General features: G+C 43.9%; 1 protein-coding gene across 3 annotated transcripts in view; it reads right to left on the reverse strand.

Moving 5' to 3' along the window:
- LOC124009995 (partitioning defective 3 homolog) overlaps positions 1-19,749 on the reverse strand; it is a 257,276-nt gene that overhangs the window by 202,332 nt on the left and 35,195 nt on the right. For all 3 annotated transcript variants that reach the window (XM_046322291.1, XM_046322288.1, XM_046322287.1), the window contains exon 2: positions 370-471. In XM_046322291.1, the coding sequence (XP_046178247.1) occupies positions 370-471 (102 nt within the window). The remainder of the gene's footprint in view (positions 1-369; positions 472-19,749) is intronic.

A 19,749-nucleotide genomic window follows, 5' to 3' on the forward strand; every position in this document is an offset into this window, starting at 1 on the left:
AATATTCGCATGATATTATCCAATAACAAATGCCAGGAAAAGCACTAAGCAGATAGATCTACAATGGTGTCGTTTCCAAAAGGGTAGAAGTTCACGTACAAGCTAGTAAATGTCAAGTTGAGGCCCTCTGATTCACACCCCTCCATCTCACCTCATCCTTTATGCACGATGGTACCTGGCCTTGACAGACTCCCCACCCCCCACTCGTCTATTAGATAGGACAGTGACTGACGGGGAAGGTCGGAGGATAGGAGAGAGAGGGGCGCTGGGATAGCAGTGGGTCAGACTCCGACCCACGCACACACTGGTACATGTATTCTGGGCCGGCGGCTTAGACCGCTAGATCAGCCAATGCTTCAGTTCACTTACCCGGTCTTTGTCATCAGCCACATCAGACAGCAAGTCATCCAGGTCTAGAATACCTCCGTCCCCATGCTCTAACCGGTGCACCTGTAACCAGTAGCTGGCATCCTAGAGGAAGAAGAAGAAGATTAATGTGTTGTCCATTTTACGACGTGAGCAAGGGAGATGTGTGCTTCTGCATATCCCACTGTCCCCGGTAGACATACACATACATAGAGAGAAGGAGGAGAGTTGGAGGAGAGGGAGATGTTTAAGGCCAGTCTTGACAGGGCTGAGGAGAGGCTTTAAGACCACAGAGACGTGACGGTATAAATCGCCCCACAGCCCCGAGGGCAGTCTCATTCCACAATGTACAGACAGGCAATACCGAGAGCGGCAATCTGAACAGATTTACAGTCAACGCCACTGCAAGGGCCATAACAAACCACACAATAGATCACAGGCACGGGTCTTCACAAACGATCAAAATATCAGCAGAATCAACAACAAGAGTGACGGGGAACATCAAAAAGAGGAGAGACCAAGAAAGAGAGCTCAGGAGAGAGAGAGAGAGAGAGAGAGAGAGAGAGAGAGAGAGAGAGAGAGAGAGAGAGAGAGAGAGAGAGAGAGAGAGAGAGAGAGAGAGAGAGAGAGAGAGAGAGAGAGAGAGAGAGAGAGAGAGAGAGAGAGAGAGAGAGAGAGAGAGAGAGAGAGAGAGAGAGAGAGAGAGAGAGAGAGAGAGAGAGAGAGAGAGAGAGAGAGAGAGAGAGAGAGAGAGAGAGAGAGAGAGAGAGAGAGAGAGAGAGAGAGAGAGAGAGAGAGAGAGAGAGAGAGAGAGAGAGAGAGAGAGAGAGAGAGAGAGAGAGAGAGAGAGAGAGAGAGAGAGAGAGAGAGAGAGAGAGAGAGAGAGAGAGAGAGAGAGAGAGAGAGAGAGAGAGAGAGAGAGAGAGAGAGAGAGAGAGAGAGAGAGAGAGAGAGAGAGAGAGAGAGAGAGAGAGAGAGATCAAATCAAATGTTATTTGTCACATACACATGGTTAGCAGATGTTAATGCGAGTGTAGCGAAATGCTTGTGCTTCTAGTTCCGACAATGCAGTGATAACCAACAAGTAATCTAACTAACAATTCCAAAACTACTGTCTTATACACAGTGTAAGGGGATAAGGAACATGTACATAAGGATATATGAATGAGTGATGGTACAGAGCAGCATACAGTAGATGGTATCGAGTACAGTATATACATATGAGATGAGTGTGTAGACAAAGTAAACAAAGTGGCATAGTTAAAGTGGCTAGTGATACATGTGTTACATAAGGATGCAGTCGATGATGTAGAGTACAGTATATACATATGCATATGAGATGAATAATGTAGGGTAAGTAACATTATATAAGGTAGCATTGTTTAAAGTGGCTAGTGATATATTTACATCATTTCCCATCAATTCCCATTATTAAAATGGCTGGAGTTGGGTCAGTGTCAATGACAGTGTGTTGGCAGCAGCCACTCAATGTTAGTGGTGGCTGTTTAACAGTCTGATGGCCTTGAGATAGAAGCTGTTTTTCAGTCTCTCGGTCCCAGCTTTGATGCACCTGTACTGACCTCGCCTTCTGGATGATAGCGGGGTGAACAGGCAGTGGTTCGGGTGGTTGATGTCCTTGATGATCTTTATGGCCTTCCTGTAACAACGGGTGGTGTAGGTGTCCTGGAGGGCAGGTAGTTTGCCCCCGGTGATGCGTTGTGCAGTCCTCACTACCCTCTGGAGAGCCTTACGGTTGAGGGCGGAGCAGTTGCCGTACCAGGCGGTGATACAGCCCGCCAGGATGCTCTCGATTGTGCATCTGTAGAAGTTTGTGAGTGCTTTTGGTGACAAGCCAAAATTTCTTCAGCTGCGCCTTCTTCACGACGCTGTCAGTGTGAGTGGACCAATTCAGTTTGTCTGTGATGTGTATGCCGAGGAACTTAAAACTAGCTACCCTCTCCACTACTGTTCCATCGATGTGGATAGGGGGGTGTTCCCTCTGCTGTTTCCTGAGACAGAGAGAGAGCTCAGGAGAGACAGCTCAGGAGAGAGAGAGAGAGAGAGAGAGAGAGAGAGAGCTCAGGAGAGAGCTCAGGAGAGAGAGAGAGAGAGAGAGAGAGAGAGAGAGAGAGAGAGAGAGAGAGAGAGAGCTCAGGAGAGAGCTCAGGAGAGAGAGAGAGAGAGAGAGAGAGAGAGAGAGAGAGAGAGAGAGAGAGAGAGAGAGAGAGAGCTCAGAGAGAGAGAGAGAGAGAGAGAGAGAGAGAGAGAGAGAGAGAGAGAGAGAGAGAGAGAGAGAGAGAGAGAGAGAGCGAGAGAGAGCGAGAGAGAGAGCGCTCAGGAGAGAAGGACCAAGAGATAGGCCTACAGAGAGAGAGAGAGAGAGAGAGAGAGAGAGAGAGAGAGAGAGAGAGAGAGAGAGAGAGAGCTCAGGAGAGAAGGACCAAGAGATAGGCCTACAGAGAGAGAGAGAGAGCTCAGGAGAGAAGGACCAAGAGACAGACAGACAGAAAGAGCTAAATTGATACTGGATCTGCCTTCTGATCTACGGGCCTAGATGCCCTCCGCCCCCACCACACATCCGACCTGGGGACAGTGTGGCGGGGAGGGGGAGCCATCTCTCCACTGAGAATGACAGTCTGTCAGAGGAAGAGACTACATGGCAGAGGGGAGAGCAGAGAGCACAGAAGCACCCGTGCTGCTCTGCAAATGGATCCCTTAAAGCCAGAATCCTTCATTTAAACAACAACAACACTCCCTGCCTGTGTTTAGGTAGAAAAAAGGGATGGGCCTGGAGAAATGTAACAACTCTCATAGACAGAACTATAGATGCAAGGACTGACCATCCATAATATAAAATTATAGTTTTAATGTTAGGAGGCTATGCAGTTTACAGACAGAATATAACAAGCGTATATTATGTACACGGGCACTCAGGAAAGCTAAGGCTAGCTTTTTCAAGCAGAAACTTGCATCCTGTAGCACAAACTCAAAAAAGTTCTGGGACACTGTAAAGTCTATGGAGAATAAGAGCATCTCCTCCCAGCTGCCCACTGCACTGAGACTAGGAAACACTGTCACCACCGATAAATCACCACTATAATTGAGAATTTCAATAAGCATGGTTCTACGGCTGGCCATGCTTTCCACCTGGCTACCCCTACCCCTACCCTAACAGCCCTGCACTCCCCACAGCAACTCCCCCAAACCCAAATCCAGTCAGCTGATGTTCTGAAAGAGCTGCAAAACCTGGACCCCTACAAATCAGCCGGGCTAGACAATCTGGACCCTCTCTTTCTAAAATTATCTGCCAAAATTGTTGCCACCGCTATTACTAGCCTGTTCAACCTCTCTTTCGTATCGTCTGAGATTCCCATAGATTGGTCATCCCCCTCTTCAAAGGGGAGACACTCTAGACCCAAACTGCTACAGATCTATATATATTCTACACTGCCTTTTTATTTTTATTTATCCATTGTTTTACCAGGTAAGTAGACTGAGAACACGTTCTCATTTGCAGCAACGACCTGGGGAATAGTTACAGGGGAGAGGAGGGGGATGAATGAGCCAATTGTTAACTGGGGATTATTAGGTGACCGTGATGGCTTGAGGGCCAGATTGGGAATTTAGCCAGGACACCGGGGTTAACACCCCTACTCTTACAATAAGTGCCATGGGATCTTTAATGACCTCAGAGAGTCAGGACACCCATGTAATGTCCCATCCGAAAGACAGCACCCTACACAGTGCAGTGTCCCCAATCACTGCCCTGGGGCATTGGGATGTATATATATATTTTTTAGAACAGAGGAAAGAGTGCCCCCTACTGGCCCTCCAACACCACTTCCAGCAGCATCTGGTCTCCCATCCAGGGACTGACCAGGACCAACCCTGCTTAGCTTCAGAAGCAAGCCAGCTGTGGTATGTAGGGTGGTCTTCGAAAGACAAGTTAACAAACAGATTACCGACCATTTCGAATCCCACCGTACCCTCTCCGCTACGCAATCTGGTTTCAGAGCTGGTCATGGGTGCACCTCTGCCACGCTCAATGTCCTAAACGATATCATAACCGTCATCGATAAGAGACATTACTGTGCAGCCGTATCATCGACCTGGCCAAGGCTTTCAGCTCTGTCAATCACAACATTCTTATTAGCAGAGTCAACAGCCTTGGTTTCTCAAATGATTGCCTCGCCTGGTTAACTAACTACTTCTCAGATAGAGTTCAGTGTGTCAAATTGGAGGGCCTGTTGTCTGGACCTCTGGCGGTCTCTATGGGGGTGCCACAGGGTTCAATTCTCGGGCCGACTCTCTTCTCTGTATACATCAATGATGTCGCTCTCGCTGCTGGTGATTCTCTGATCCACCTCTACGCAGACGACATCATTCTGTATACTTCTGGCCCTTCTTTGGACACTGTGTTAACTAACCTCCAGACGAGATTCAATGCCATACAACTCCCCTTCCGTGGCCTCCAACTGCTCTTAAATGCAAGTAAAACTAAATGCATGCTCTTCAACCGATCACTGCCCGCACCTGCCTGCCCGTCCAGCATCACTACTCTGGACGGATCTGACTTAGAATATATAGACAACTACAATTACCTAGGTGTCTGGCTAGACTGCAAACTCTCCTTCCAGACTCACATTAAGCATCTTCAATCCAAAATTAAATCTAGAATCGGCTTCCTATTTCGCAACAAAGTATCCTTCACTCATGCTGCCAAACATACCCTCGTAAAACTGACTATCCAACCGATCCTCGACTTCGACGATGTCATCTATAAAATAGCCTCCAACACTCTACTCAGCAAATTGTATGCATTCTATCACAGTGCCATCCGTTTTGTCACCAATGCCCCATATATTACCCACCACTGCGACCTCTATGCTCTTGTTGGCTGCCCATCGCTTCATACTCGTCGCCAAACCCACTGGCTCCAGGTCATCTACAAGTCTCTGCTAGGTAAAGCCCCGCCTTATCTCAGCTGACTGGTCACCATAGCACGCGCTAAAGCAGGTATATCTCACTGGTCCCCCCCAAAGCCTATTCATGCTTTGGCCGCCTTTACTTCCAGTTCTCTGCTGCAAATGACTGGAACGAACTGCAAAAATCACTGAAGCTGGAGACTCATATTTCCCTCCCTAGCTTTAATCACCAGCGGTCAAAGCAGCTCACAGATCACTGCATCCAACTACCTCATCCTCATACTGTATTCATTTATTCATGCTCCTTTGCACCCCAGTATCTCTACTTACACATTCATCTTCTGCACATCTATCACTCCAGTGTTTAATTGCTATATTGTAATTACTACGCCACCATGGCCTATTTATTGCCTTAACTCCCTTACCTCATTTGCACTCACTGTATATATATATATATTTGTCTTTTCTCTTGTGTTATTGAAACACAATTGAAACTTTTTGTTTGTTTATTCCATGTGTAACTGAGTTGTTTGTGTCGCTGCTTTGGCCAGGTCGCAGCTGTAAATAAGAACTTGTTCTCAACTAGTCTACATGGTTAAATAAAGGTGAAATAAAATAAAATAAATATTTTGGGTTCTGATGTGGTACAACAGTTGAACTAAGCTCATGACACATTTACAAGTTAAATTCCACAGCAATCAATGACTACATATCATTCACTTATAAGTCTAAAAATGAATGCAGCAACTAGGGAATCCAGATTTAATGTAATGACCAGTTAGTTTGACAGACTGGACCATGTCAATGTAAATCACTACTCTGTGCAGCCATAAAGAGTAATTCCCTCAGTGGTCACATGGCTCAGGGCAGGAAATGCATTATGTGCAAACACTGAGTGTACACAAACAAATCACAAATGGGACAGAGTGGCCCATTTGTTTCCTAAAACACTGAGTGGACAAACAGGATTGAGAAAGAGTGAGAGAGAGGTTAATCTATGATCCACAGTAAACAAACAGTCTACTGTGGCCAGGGCAATCAATCAGTAATTTTCCATCAATATCGACCCATGTCTATTTCCCCCCGGGGGGGGGGGGGGGTTACATTTGGCCTTTAGCGAGTGTTTTGTGTAGTAGTCTGCTGAGGAGATACGATCTGCTTTGGTTAAATGAAACAGTGGCAGCCACATCGGAGAGCAGAGAGCCGTGTGTAAAAGACATTCCGAGAGGCCCAAGTCCCTAATGTAAAAATAACCTACTGTAAATATCACACCACCACACTTCACAGTGGACTTCTGGAGTAAACAAGGAGAGTAGCAGACTGTTGATGGAGCAGGGCTGGAAACCAGGGTCATATTCATTAGAACACACGTATCAAGATATTTTGCAACTGAAACGAACCTTTCTTACTGGTCAAGTTCAGGTTCACTTCAGTCTGGGCTGTTTTTTTCCCCGTTTCGTTGAGTATCTTTGGTTCCTGGTGAATGTGGCCCAGCTAATGGCCTTACTTAAGTCAATAACCAACTCCTAGCCTTGCATAGCCATGGAGGCTACATCAACCCTCACAAACAACAAAAACAAAACCGCTGTCTCTTGAAACAAAATGGCTCTTATTTCCACACAAACTAGGTGGGAATATCTCTGACAGGCTCCAGCTCTGTTCCCAGGAACCAACTCAGGCAGGCCTCATCAATACCCTATGAAGCAACAGGCCTGGAGTCAGGCTCGCAGGAACACCCTCCCTCTCCTGCTCTTGAAAATGTACAGAAAGAAGTATTATGCTTCCATAAAGGTCGGTTCAGGTTCAGAATAGAGAAAGATGTATTACAGTTCTAGGAATGTGTGTTGGGTTCACTGAGAGGTCAATAACTCCGTATGCTATAGATAAGCCTGCGGATCTGATTCTGGGGTTCCCCCTGGTATCCCTCGTTTTCATTGGCTGCATGTTGCCTTTGGCCGGACTCCAGACTTGCACAGAGCTGATGAGTGGTGCAGGAGATTAGTCTTTGTTTTGACTCCAAGCCTGCATCAGAGACCTAGTTTTAAAGCCCTCCTCCGTGAGGATGCGTCCTGGGATAACGCAGAGCAGCATGGGTTCTGGGTCCCAGCCAAACAGGCAGTAGAGGTTCAGCCTCACTGCACAGTCAGGCCACACAGTCTGACGGCTGCTGTATCGCTCGCCATGCACTGCTGAGCATTACGCACAAAGACCCGTGTTGTACTGAAGGAGCAGGCTGACTAGCTGGAGGGTGATGACTAGGGCTGGTCGATACGTCTTGAATACCTGTATCGAATTTTACAGTACCGTCTATAATGACACATCACTGTCAGTTTTGGTTGAGAACCAAACCATCGGAATGGAGAAAGCCAGTTCAAATCAGAATTCATTTGTAGACATTCTAGGGTCATGCAGAAATATAAAATACCGTCAAATACCACCACATCGTAGAAAATGAGAAAAATATTGTGATATGATTTTTTTTGGCCATATTGCCCAGCCCTGATGGACCGTGTGAAGCTAAGCCCCCCCCCCCCCCCCCCCCCCACACGCATACCCGCTCTCGACTGACTGACTCCGAATAGCACTCTCAATAAGTTTCCATATATCCATGAGAACTTTCGTTGCATCGCTCTCTTTCTGGGAGGAGGAAGCACACGCACACGCACGCAGGGAATGGAGTTAAGTGACCGTAGATTTAGGATGTAGCCACATGCATGGCGGGAGAGTCTCTGTGTTGACAGACAGAGAGGACAGAGTAAGTTACTTAGGCAATGTGGTGGGAACTGAAGACAATGCTACTACAACTATCTGGGGAAGGATTTGACAAACAACGTCACAACGTAATACATTTCAGAGACAATCCCCTTGCATGCTTCTTTCTGCTCTGCTAGCTGCATGCGAACGCTACTGTAACGTACAAAGCATTCGCAGAACAGAAAGGGCTTCATGCGTGTCCCCAATGGCCACCCTTTTCCATATATAGTGCACCACTTTTGACCGGAGCCCTTTGGAGCCTGCTCGACCAGTAGTGCATTATGGAAAGGGAATAGGCTGCCATTTAGGACAGAGCCCGGGGAGTCTGATATAGGGGGTGGAATAGTTTGGGATTAGACCACTGGGGACGCAGACAGGCTCCAGACCCCAACAGAGAGAGAGCATAACTGATTATGGTCTAGAAATAGCTAAAATGACCGCATAGCCTGTCTGAACTAAGCCAAGTTGAACAGCCTGGCAGGCAAGCAGCAGAGAGACCGTAAATGAGAACCTCTCTTCGAGGTATTTTTTTTTGGTTCAGAGAGAGAACAACCATGGTTCAGTTGACTCTGGCTGAAACGTTCACTCTACTTCCGGACCGAGACTTCCGACAAACCGCGTTCCAAATGGCCCGCTATTCCCTTACGACCACAGTCTGTGCTCACTGCTCGATTTGACTGTTTAACTGATCAGAATGGTGCCAACTTAGCCAGTGAGGTAGACTGAGGTTCCCCTAGGACTATTAGTTACAGACACACATGAGGTGTGAATGTGGATTTGGCCACAACACATCCAAGGTTAATGTGAGGATTGTGTAAACAGAAAAGTTGCACATCTGATGCAGTAGAAAGGCAGATCTTACTGCATCTATTTTGTGAGTGTAAAAACCGACAAGGTGTGAAATGGGGTTGAGAAACACCATAAGAACAGAGGAGGGAAGGTAACAGAGCCTTCCAGACACAGAAGCGATGTGAAGGAGCTGCACAAAACCAAATCAACAACATCAGAACAACGTAATGTGGCATGGTTCAAAATCACCCACAAATCAACCTTGACAAATAAGCGCCAAAAAAAAATAATAATAATAATTTTTTTGGTCCTCCAATAATCGGTATCGCCGTTGAAAAATCATAATCGGTCGACCTCTAATCAGGATACTTGTTAGTATTGTGGCAGGAAAACAAAACAAGCATATTTAACTTCTTTAGGAAAACAGCTCTAATGTTAGAAACAAACATTATATTGTCTTCCAGAGTCACATTTATTTCTTTTCCAAACTATTGCACACAATATTTAAAACACCGCAGATTTTTAAAGGACCAAAGAGTTTCGTCTGCTTTGGCATTTTCATTTTTGCCACAGAAGAAATATCCCGATACTGGCATCGTCCCGGCCCTAGAAAGTAGCAAACTAAGAAGGTCAAGTTTATATTCGAGTCGGCGACCACACAAAGGTCAGGAACGGAGCACATGCCTGACTCGAAGGGTCAAAGTGAGGTAAGTTTGAGAAACAAAAAGCACCTTTCATTCCAGCTCAATGACTCCTCAAGAGGGAAATTGGAAAATGTCACTAGAGCAGCGTGATGCCTATCAGGTAGGGGCTAACTAGTTTCTATTTATCCCTCAAAAATGTACAACCCAGACTCCTTTCCTCCTGTGTTACGCTGTGTTAGAGAGAGACCGTGGTCCGAAATAACCCACGTTACACTAAGCTGAGGAAACAGAGAAAGGGAGTAAAAAGGAACAGTAATGTGGCTTGTCTTAAATCACAATGACACAGCACAAAAACACAGCCAAAATGGGCCAGTGGAGACGGTTCATGTTCTCAGCTGTAGGACTGTCTTCCCAACCCATCTCTCGCTCTCTCTCTCCTCTGTCAACCCAGTCAGCCCCCAGACACTGCCAGCATCCCAAATGGCACCAGATTCCTTATATATTGCACTACTATTTAGGGAATAGTGTCCCATTTGGGATTCAACCTCCGACAGGATTCATTATCTCACAAGACGTACAGCCAGGAGCCAGCCCCTCTATTCCCCTCCCCTCTACTCCCTCTCACTTAAACCCTGCAATCAGCCTGGCCCCTGGCCACACGACCCCTCGTTAGGGGAGGGGCAGGCAGGGTACACACAAAGCCAAGCACACAGTCTCGGAAAGGGGTCCCACACTCGACACACAACAATGTAAGAGACCGATTAAATGGATTTGTGAATATCTGATCCTATTGAGATTAAAAAGAAGAAAAAAGGAAAAAAACGCCTTGTCGTTGTAGATTGAACAAACAGCCATAATTATGTTGGAAGTAATAAGCAGCAAACCTCCAGTCTTCATCTTTAGGGCTAAGCAGAGCACTTAGTGAGCACTTAGAAAGATCCTGTTTCACATCAGGTTGGAATGGTTAGGTCTATATTGTCGGTGAGGTGCCGCTGAACTTGAACCTGGAGGAAGAGGCTTGGCAATGAGGAGTAGCTACAGTAGGTCTACTACCCCATAGAAACGCATTGGGCTTATTTTGGACAGATTTTAGAGAGAGAGAGTGAAACCTTACCTCACCTCTTCCTCTGTTTACACACACACACACACACACACACACACACACACACACACACACACACACACACACACACACACACACACACACACACACACACACACACACACACACACACACACACACAGCCACTCCCCCAACAAAGATGAGAGATCACTTCTTCCTCTCTGACAAGCAGTTTCAAATCGCTATTTGCATTTGAGGTTTGCTCCAACAGAAATCAGTCATATGGACACCAAAACACATTGAGACATTATTTTACTGTAATATGAGATAATTTAACTTTTCTAATGATACCCGTTTTATGTCTCAAAGTTCACACAGAGCAGACACGACTAAAACGGGAGTATCAACGAACACTGACTCTGGAAAATGAAAGCTCAGTTTGTCGCGTGTGGCATTGCGGTACCGCTAGCACAATTTTACAATAAGCATAAACCTCCATTATAAAAAGGAATTAGTACCTCGTTCTCATTCTGAGAAATAAGGTCGGCCACTTGATTTCAACATCTGAACAAAGTGCTGTTCAACCAGTTGGAGAAGGACAGAACGGTGTGTTCATAACAATTCAGCTGTTCTAACTTGTTAACTAGCAAATAGATCCAAGTTGGCTAAAGTTGAAAATAAAGATGAACTGGCTACTTCCTAGCAGGTGGGCTTGTGCTTGAGAGATAGGTCGCAAACTATGTTCATTTTCTATATAGTCTGCTAGAAGAAGTAGTCATTAGTAGTTCATGTGCATTATGCACGGTTCTGGTAATATTTGTAACAAAAGGTCATTTTCATAGACTGATTTGAAAGCCCGATCAGTGATTATTACCACAAAAAAAAGCAGGTTAACCTATTTTGATAAATATAATTACATTATTAGTGGGTCTTATGGTTGTGGAAGGCTTAATATTTAGCCTAGGTAGAATTTTACAAGCCCTGAATTCATTAGGTTATTGCTGACTTTTGAACATGCCCTGAATTTGACCTTTACAACAAAGATTAGAGAAAACATATAAAAAAATATTTTAAAAACATAGGTATAATTTAGAATTGTTAAAAAGATATGATTTTAAGGCCATTATCGCCAAGCCAAACATGTAGAGAACAGCGGAGGTCTTTTCTCACCTTTCACAACACCACGATGTGACAACAGAGGTGGCGGTGTGCGTGTGAACAGTGCAGTATCCCCTCTCTCCCTACAGGAAGTGTGGGTGTTGAGCAGCTTTAGGAGTGTTCGCTAGAGTACTAGAGGACACAGTGAACCCAGTGTTGGAAAGCAGGGAGGAGGGACAGATGGCTTCTTTCTCTCTGGCACCTTTCTCTCGCTTAGGTCAGCCGGTGTGGGTCAGACCTGGGTTCAAATACGATTTTGAAATCATTTCAAATACTTTCTGTGTCTTTCTGTGTTTTGAGCTTGACCAATAGAATAGTCCCTAAAGTGGCAAACGCCGCTTATCGGCGCACTCAAGGCAGGTTAGAGCAAACACTCATCGAATGAAAAATGTAAAAATAGTACTTGTAGCCGGTCTGGTGTGTGTGAATGAGAAGCTGGCCAGATGGTGTCACAGGTGAGGTCACGCAGCTCAGACTGCTGAGCCGACACCACCCCACAATCCCAGAATACCCCATTCATCCACATACCCTCATCTGTACAGGTCAGCGTAAGCACATACAGAGGCACGCACATACTTTTCTTGACCACAACTCCCCCTAAACCAAACGCCACAAACTGGCCATTTTGCTTCTCTCTGCAGCTACAGTTGTCAATGATGCAGACGCAATTCAAGCAGGCCGACAGAGTTTTGGTTTGGCTTTTTTACATTTTTTTAATGACACTTTGGTAAGAGCCATGTGCAGCATGTGCACCAACTGGGATTCTAGTATTAAATTCATGTTGGCGTTTGGCATTTCACAATTATATAAGTCCATGGCATTTCCGCTAGCAAGAACAGCAATTACAACAAATGAGCGAACAAGAACAAATCTAATCACAATAATGTTCACAAATTAAGTCCACGTTATTATCAGACCAAATTGTTCATTTTCATTCCATTAAGCCTACTCTGAAAGATGATGCAGCCAACATTTAATACTAACCAGGGTCAACCAAACTCATTTTAAAAACCCGTATGCGTCCCTAATGGCACCCTATTCCCTATATAGTGCACTACTTTTGATCGGAGCCATATGGGCCCATGTCAAAAGTAGTGCACTATATAGGGAATAGGGTGTCATTAGGGACGTATTCAGATAAATGGCCTCTGGATGCCGTAAATGAAGCAGTCAATTCAAAAGCATATTGTGGAGACTGTATGGAGACATAAAATGCCCTGCAGTCAAATACATGTATTTCTGCTTTTCAGGAAACCCAGTCATGAAACAATTACAAGAAATGCACAGTATGGTATTACCAGACTTGTATAGACGCAGCAACATTTCTAAGAAATCCGTTCAACCAAGTGAACATAAAAATGCATTGACGTTATGAAATATGACTGACGAAGCCAGAGTACATTTCAAAACAAAGACAAGTCCACAAATCGGCTTTCAACTACAGAACAATGAAAGTTCCAAACTGAAAGAGTTTCGCTGACAGCGAAGGAAAAGGGAACGGAGCAGTAGTCTTGAGATGAGTTTCTGTTTAAGGTCAAATCAAATCAAATTGTATTGGTAGCTTACACATATTTTGCGAAATGCTTATGTTCATCGATCCAACAGTGCAGCAATACACGAAAAAATCTAAAAAAGTAAATAGAGTCCGGAATATAAATATATACAATGAGCTCCAAAAGTTTTGGGACAGTGACCACATGTTTTGGTTCTTTAATCCAGCATTTTGGATTTGAAATTATACTAAGGACTATGAGGTTAAGGTGTATAATGATGTCCCCCAAGACATGCTAACCTCTCACCATTACAATAGCAGGGGATGTTAGCATTTTATATCATACCCCCAAGACATGCTGACCTCTCACCATTACAATAGCAGGGGATGTTAGCATTTTATATCATACCCCCAAGACATGCTAACCTCTCACCATTACAATAGCAGGGGATGTTAGCATTTTATATCATACCCCCAACACATGCTAACCTCTCACCATTACAATAGCAGGGGATGTTAGCATTTTATATCATACCCCCAATAAATGCTAACCTCTCACCATTACAATAGCAGGGGATGTTAGCATTTTTGTGGGGGTATGATATTTGTGCATCTAACTCTCACTCACCTTTAGTCACGATTCATTCGGGATTATCCGTAATCATGGTAGCAGCCACATAATAAAAGTGACCCCAAAATGACGCAATACATTATTTCCTATTCATTTCTATTGGGCACAAATTCTGAAACACAACCAAAACAAACAGCAAATGCATCCAACAAGTTTGTAGAGTTTACAAGCTTGATGTAGTCACTGTGTGCTATAAGTATGGGACCAAATATTGAACTTTTTACTACTTTAATACACAAGTGAATTTGCGCCAATACTTTCGGCCCCCTAAAAGGGGGACTATGGGGGGGGACTATGTCCAAAAATTGCTATAATTGGGAAAAGCTTCAATGGATATGGATGCAAATATCCTCAAATTACAGCTGTATCATTGTAACATTCCAAAATGCTGGAGTACAGAGCCAAAACAATAGTCACCGTCCCAATACTTTGAGCTCACTGTATGTAAATGATGGTGTGTATAGACAGTATTTGAATAGAAAAGGTGTACAGCAGTAGGTACATAGGATGAGCCAGTATATACATATAAAGTGGGTAAAAACAGCATGTCAACATTATTAAAGTGACCAGTGTTTAATGACTATGAACATAGGGCAGCAGTCTCTAAGGTGCAGGGTAGAGTACCGGGTGGTAGCTGACTAGTAACAGTTCAGGGTGGGGTACTGGGCGGAGGTCAGCTAGTGGTGATCATTTAACGGTCTGATTGCCTGGAGATATAAGCAGTTTTCTATTCTCTTGGTCCCTGCTTAGATGCACCTTCTGTAGAAGTTCATGAGGGTTTTAGGGGCCAAGCAAAGCTCAACCCTTTAGAGGTGAATGAGAGGTCAATTGGAGACATGTGTCAGGCAGAGGACTTTAGTTACACTGGCTGTCACACTGCCAACATTACCCCATACTTAGAATGCCTGATGTTGGCGAATAAAAGGAGCTTGAAGTGGAAGAAAAACTATCCCAGAACTGAGAAAGGGCTTTGCCTGAGCCCAGAACTAAGTTTAAACTCAGCAAACATCCACAAGCCTGAATGACAGTCCAATGAAAATAGGGAAAATGGCCCCCGCCCCACACACTAAAATGAATCCAGCAGAACTTCACAAATTGGGGATAAGGTAGAGTGTTAATTAATAGTGATGTACCGATGACATTTTTTGCCGATACCGATATCCAATATTTTCCCTTGCAAAAAACTCAAATAAAATACTGATAACCGATATTTAATTTTTTTGTGGCCTTTTAAGCATTCTAGTACAGTTAAATAGTTAACACACACACACACACATGGACGCAGCAGTCTAAGGCACTGCATCTCAGTGCTAGAGGCGTCACTACAGTCCCTGGTCCGAATCCAGGCTGTATCACATCCGGCCGTGATTGGGAGTCCCATAGGGCGGCGCACAATTATCCCAGCGTAGTCCGGGTTTGGCCAGGGTATGCCGGCATTGTAAATAAGAATTTGTTCTTAACTGACTTGCCTAGTTAAATAAAAAGGTTACACACACACACACACACGGCAAAAAGTTGGCATTTATGTATGTTCCAATTACCAGTAAAACATAATAAAAACCTTTCACTTACTTGATGTGCTGTTTCGTTGTTCATTTGTTAATTCGTTTCATTCTAAACCAGGATTTCAATGGAACGCCGTTTGGGTTTTTGCGTGTCAAAAACGATACACGTGTCAAATAACACTATTTGGACTTGTCAAATAAGCTTGTTGACCAATCGGGACCTGAATATGACTGTACGTCACATATTTTAAAGCGTTCATATTAATTTTTTTTTACCACGTTATTACACATTGCTTACACTCACTCGTATTTCATATGTCACAACGATTCATCGATACGTATCATATGATGCTGGTTAAGTTCTCTCGTGCACCTACAGTGCTGGTCATAATAAAAATCTAGCTAGTTCATTGATGAGAACAATGTTCTTCCCCAAAAACATAGCAAAACGGCATCTGTTTCAGTAGCTATATAGTTAGCTAGCAAACTAGGTGTCATCTAAAATAACTCATTTATAAGACAGTTCTTATTTTATTAATGGTGGTCGGACCCATCTATGTGAAGCTAGTAGCCTAGTGGTTAGAGTATTGGGCCAGTAACCTAAAGGTTGCTGGATCGAATCTCTGAGTTGAGAGAACAAGGCAGTTGTCTCAGCCTCCAGTATTTATGCTGCAGTAGTTTGTGTCGGGGGGCTAGGGTCAGTTTGTTATATCTGGAGTACTTCTCCTGTCCTATTCGGTGTCCTGTGTGAATCTAAGTGTGCGTTCTCTAATTCTCTCCTTCTTTCTTTCTCTCTCTCGGAGGACCTGAGCCCTAGGACCATGCCCCAGGACTACCCGACATGATGACTCCTTGCTGTCCCCAGTCCACCTGGCCATGCTTCTGCTCCAGTTTCACCTGTTCTGCCTTACTATTATTTGACCATGCTGGTCATTTATGAACATTTGAACATCTTGGCCATGTTCTGTTATAATCTCCACCCGGCACAGCCAGAAGAGGACTGGCCACCCCACATAGCCTGGTTCCTCTCTAGGTTTCTTCCTAGGTTTTGGCCTTTCTAGGGAGTTTTTCCTAGCCACCGTGCTTCTACACCTGCATTGCTTGCTGTTTGGGGTTTTAGGCTGGGTTTCTGTACAGCACTTTGAGATATCAGCTGATGTACGAAGGGCTATATAAATACAATTTGATTTGATTTGACCCACTGTTCCCCGGTAGGCCATCATTGTAAATAATAATTTTTTCTTAACCGACTTTCCTAATTAAATAAAGGCAAAAAATATATATATATATATATCTTTTTTTTAAAGCTAGCCACAATAAGAATTAGCCACGGTAATGGTCTTTGCAGATAGCCTTCAAAACAAAACTGTGTATTTGACAGTGATGCAAATTAATACAAATAGTAGAAGTATGCCATAATGGAATAGATCATGCTAAACAAGGTTGGCATGTTATATAACATCAACGAAAGACAATTTGTCAATTTGACAAAAATCTGTTGAAATCACACTGGATGTATTATACTTTAGAATTGCATTGGGGGCATCCTTATTTCACCGTACAACCTTACCTATGGACTGTGGATCAATGACATGTGGTATCAGTCTACTCAGTGACACCCTGAGAACATTAGAGAGAATGTTAGTCTGAGAACACTGAGGACGTTGGGAAAAAACTTCCTCCTTGGGTATTGAGTAGACTAATAGCTCATTTCATTGATCCACAATTCTTAGGTAAAGCTGTACAGTGCAATATTAATGTCATTACACACATTAGGCTGACTGGGGAGGTGATTTCACACGATCACTGTCCCGCGATAAGAGCTACAACGCTAATATTTGCGTAAACTATTCACAGTTGTGTTCTGTGTGTGTCACCGAGTAGACTGATACCACATTTCATTGCTTCACATTCCAACCTTGTTTAACATTATCTAGTCTAAATATGACAAGATTCCACCAATTGTAACCTTCTCCATCACTTTCAAAGAGGTACTTTTATTTTCAAGGCAAACCTCAAATTCCACTATTGTGCCTAATCCTTATTGTGGCTAGCTTCACAACAGATAACCCAGTCTGGTCAACCTTCACTAGCCAGATAAAGCTAGCTGGCTGCTTATAACGTTAGCTTTGGGCAACAGAGTTATTAAGTAGCTATTTTATTTTCATGAACTTAAGTTCAATTTCAATCGGCGAACAACAAGTGGCAACCTAGCTATTACTTACTCACGAGGATTCCTAAATCATTGCTAAGAATAATGAAAATGACTGCAGTTTGGTGCTAGCAAGGTACTAAGCGAAAACTAGCTACCCGAGAAGTTGCGGTCGAACAAATAATGCTTTATTACCAAAGAAGTATTGTAAACAACTTGCACGTGCAAATTCAAAACACATAACATGTTATAATAGTACTGTGTTAATTAGCGTGCATCTTTTTTGACACGCAAAGACCCAAACGGCGTTCCATAGTATGTCGTGAAGCTAATAGCAGTGACGCTATTACTGTGTAACTCCGGTAGGGCAACATCTGAACAATAGAACACTTGGTAGTGTGTACAGGTGCTCGACCAGTCGCAAAAGCAAACATCCCCCACGACAGAGAACGATTGATTGTCAAGGGCAATGAATTCCATTATCTTGGCCTTAATGGATTTCACCTTTGAGTTGTCTTGCTTAAATGTTGCTATTCTTTCAAATGACTGCTCGACTTGTTGACTGCTCGATCCACACAGCAGACATTGTGGGCTAGGTTAAGAATGCTGTGTTGCACGTGTAGCACAACATTTTCCGTGGCGCAATTACGTCACGTACGTTATATAGATATGCATGTCAGCTTTGACATCGGTTTTGCATATCGGCGTTAAACTAGACATCGGGCCGATAATGATGTTGGCATTTTTTAGCTAATATCGTCCAATTCCGATATGTTCACCAATATATTGTGCATCCCTATTAATTAACCTAACAGAACGGAGAGGAAGTCCAAACAAGAGGAGACATGAGAGTGCTCTAGTGTTACCTTAAACAAATCCTTACTTCTTTAAAGTCACTCTTTTGTCGAGGGGATTAGGATATTCTGAATGAATAAGATCATTACGATTTGAGACCATATCACTTCTATATGGGTCCATTTGTCGGTCTGGGGACCTGTTTGGCTAGGGGACATGTCCTAGCATGAGATGGTAGAGACAAGCGGCAGAACTAGGCTACGTCCCAAATGGCACCCTATTCCCTATATATAGTGTATAACTTTTGACCAGAGCCGAGTGCACTATATTTATTTAACCTTAATTTCTATGGGGATTCATATAGGGAATAGGGTGCCATTTGGGATGCACCCAGGGAGGCAATTTGCTGGGGCACTCCTCTGTCCTCACACACTTCATGAATTCAGTCATGTGGAGTTCAACAGGGAACATGATCCTCGGTGGGTGTTGTCGTCGACGACTGGACTGACCTCGTGACTAGCAACAGGGGAGCAGAGCTCACAGTCTGCCCAGTGTAAAAAGCAGAGAGAGAAGAACAGACAAAGATATGATCAACTGGAAATGAAGATGGCTCTTCCAGAACAGCGTGTGTTGGGTCTAGACTAGAGTGCGGAGAACAAAGAAAATTCTTCAAAAAAAGAAGAATCTGTAATTTAGGCCAAGGGCGTCTGAAAGGACCCATGAACACGAACATGTGAAGTTTAAAGGAGCATGTCGAATTAGGTGTCAAAATAAAGATAAGAGAACAGTAAAGTATAATACAGTAGAGCAGATTTCAGTACAGCACACTACAGTTGAGTACAGTATATTGTACATGTCTACATTAATGTACTGTGATGTAATGTACTTTACATACCTACATTACTGTGCTGTACAGTGACCTGATCGTGGACTACAGAAAAGGGAAGGTCAAACACGCTCATATTCACATAGACAGGGCTGTAGTGGGGTGAGTCGAGAGCTTCAAGTTCCTCGGTGTCCACATCACTAAAGATCTATTATGGTCCTCACACACACACTAACAAAGTCGTGAAGAGGGCACGACAACGCCTCTTCCCCTCAGGAGGTTGAAAAGATTTGGCATGAGCCCTCAGATCCTGAAATAGTTCTACAGCTGTACCACTGAGAGCATCTCGACTGGCTGCATCACCACTTGACATGACAACTGCTTAGCATCTAACCGCAAGGTGCTACAGAGTAGAAGTCGGCCGATTAAATCGGCATGGCCGATTAATTAGGGCCGAATTCAAGTTCATAACAGTCGGTATTTTTGGACACGGATTTTGGCCGATTACATTGCATTCCATGAGGAAACTGTGTGGCAGGCTGACCACCTGTTACGCGAGTGCAGCAAGGAGCCAATGTAAGTTACTAACTAGCATTAAACATTTTAAAAAACAATCAATCTTCACATAATCACTAGTTAACTACACATG

Source organism: Oncorhynchus gorbuscha, linkage group LG22 (assembly GCF_021184085.1).
Source record: "Oncorhynchus gorbuscha isolate QuinsamMale2020 ecotype Even-year linkage group LG22, OgorEven_v1.0, whole genome shotgun sequence".
In the NCBI taxonomy this organism is placed as follows: domain Eukaryota; kingdom Metazoa; phylum Chordata; class Actinopteri; order Salmoniformes; family Salmonidae; genus Oncorhynchus; species Oncorhynchus gorbuscha.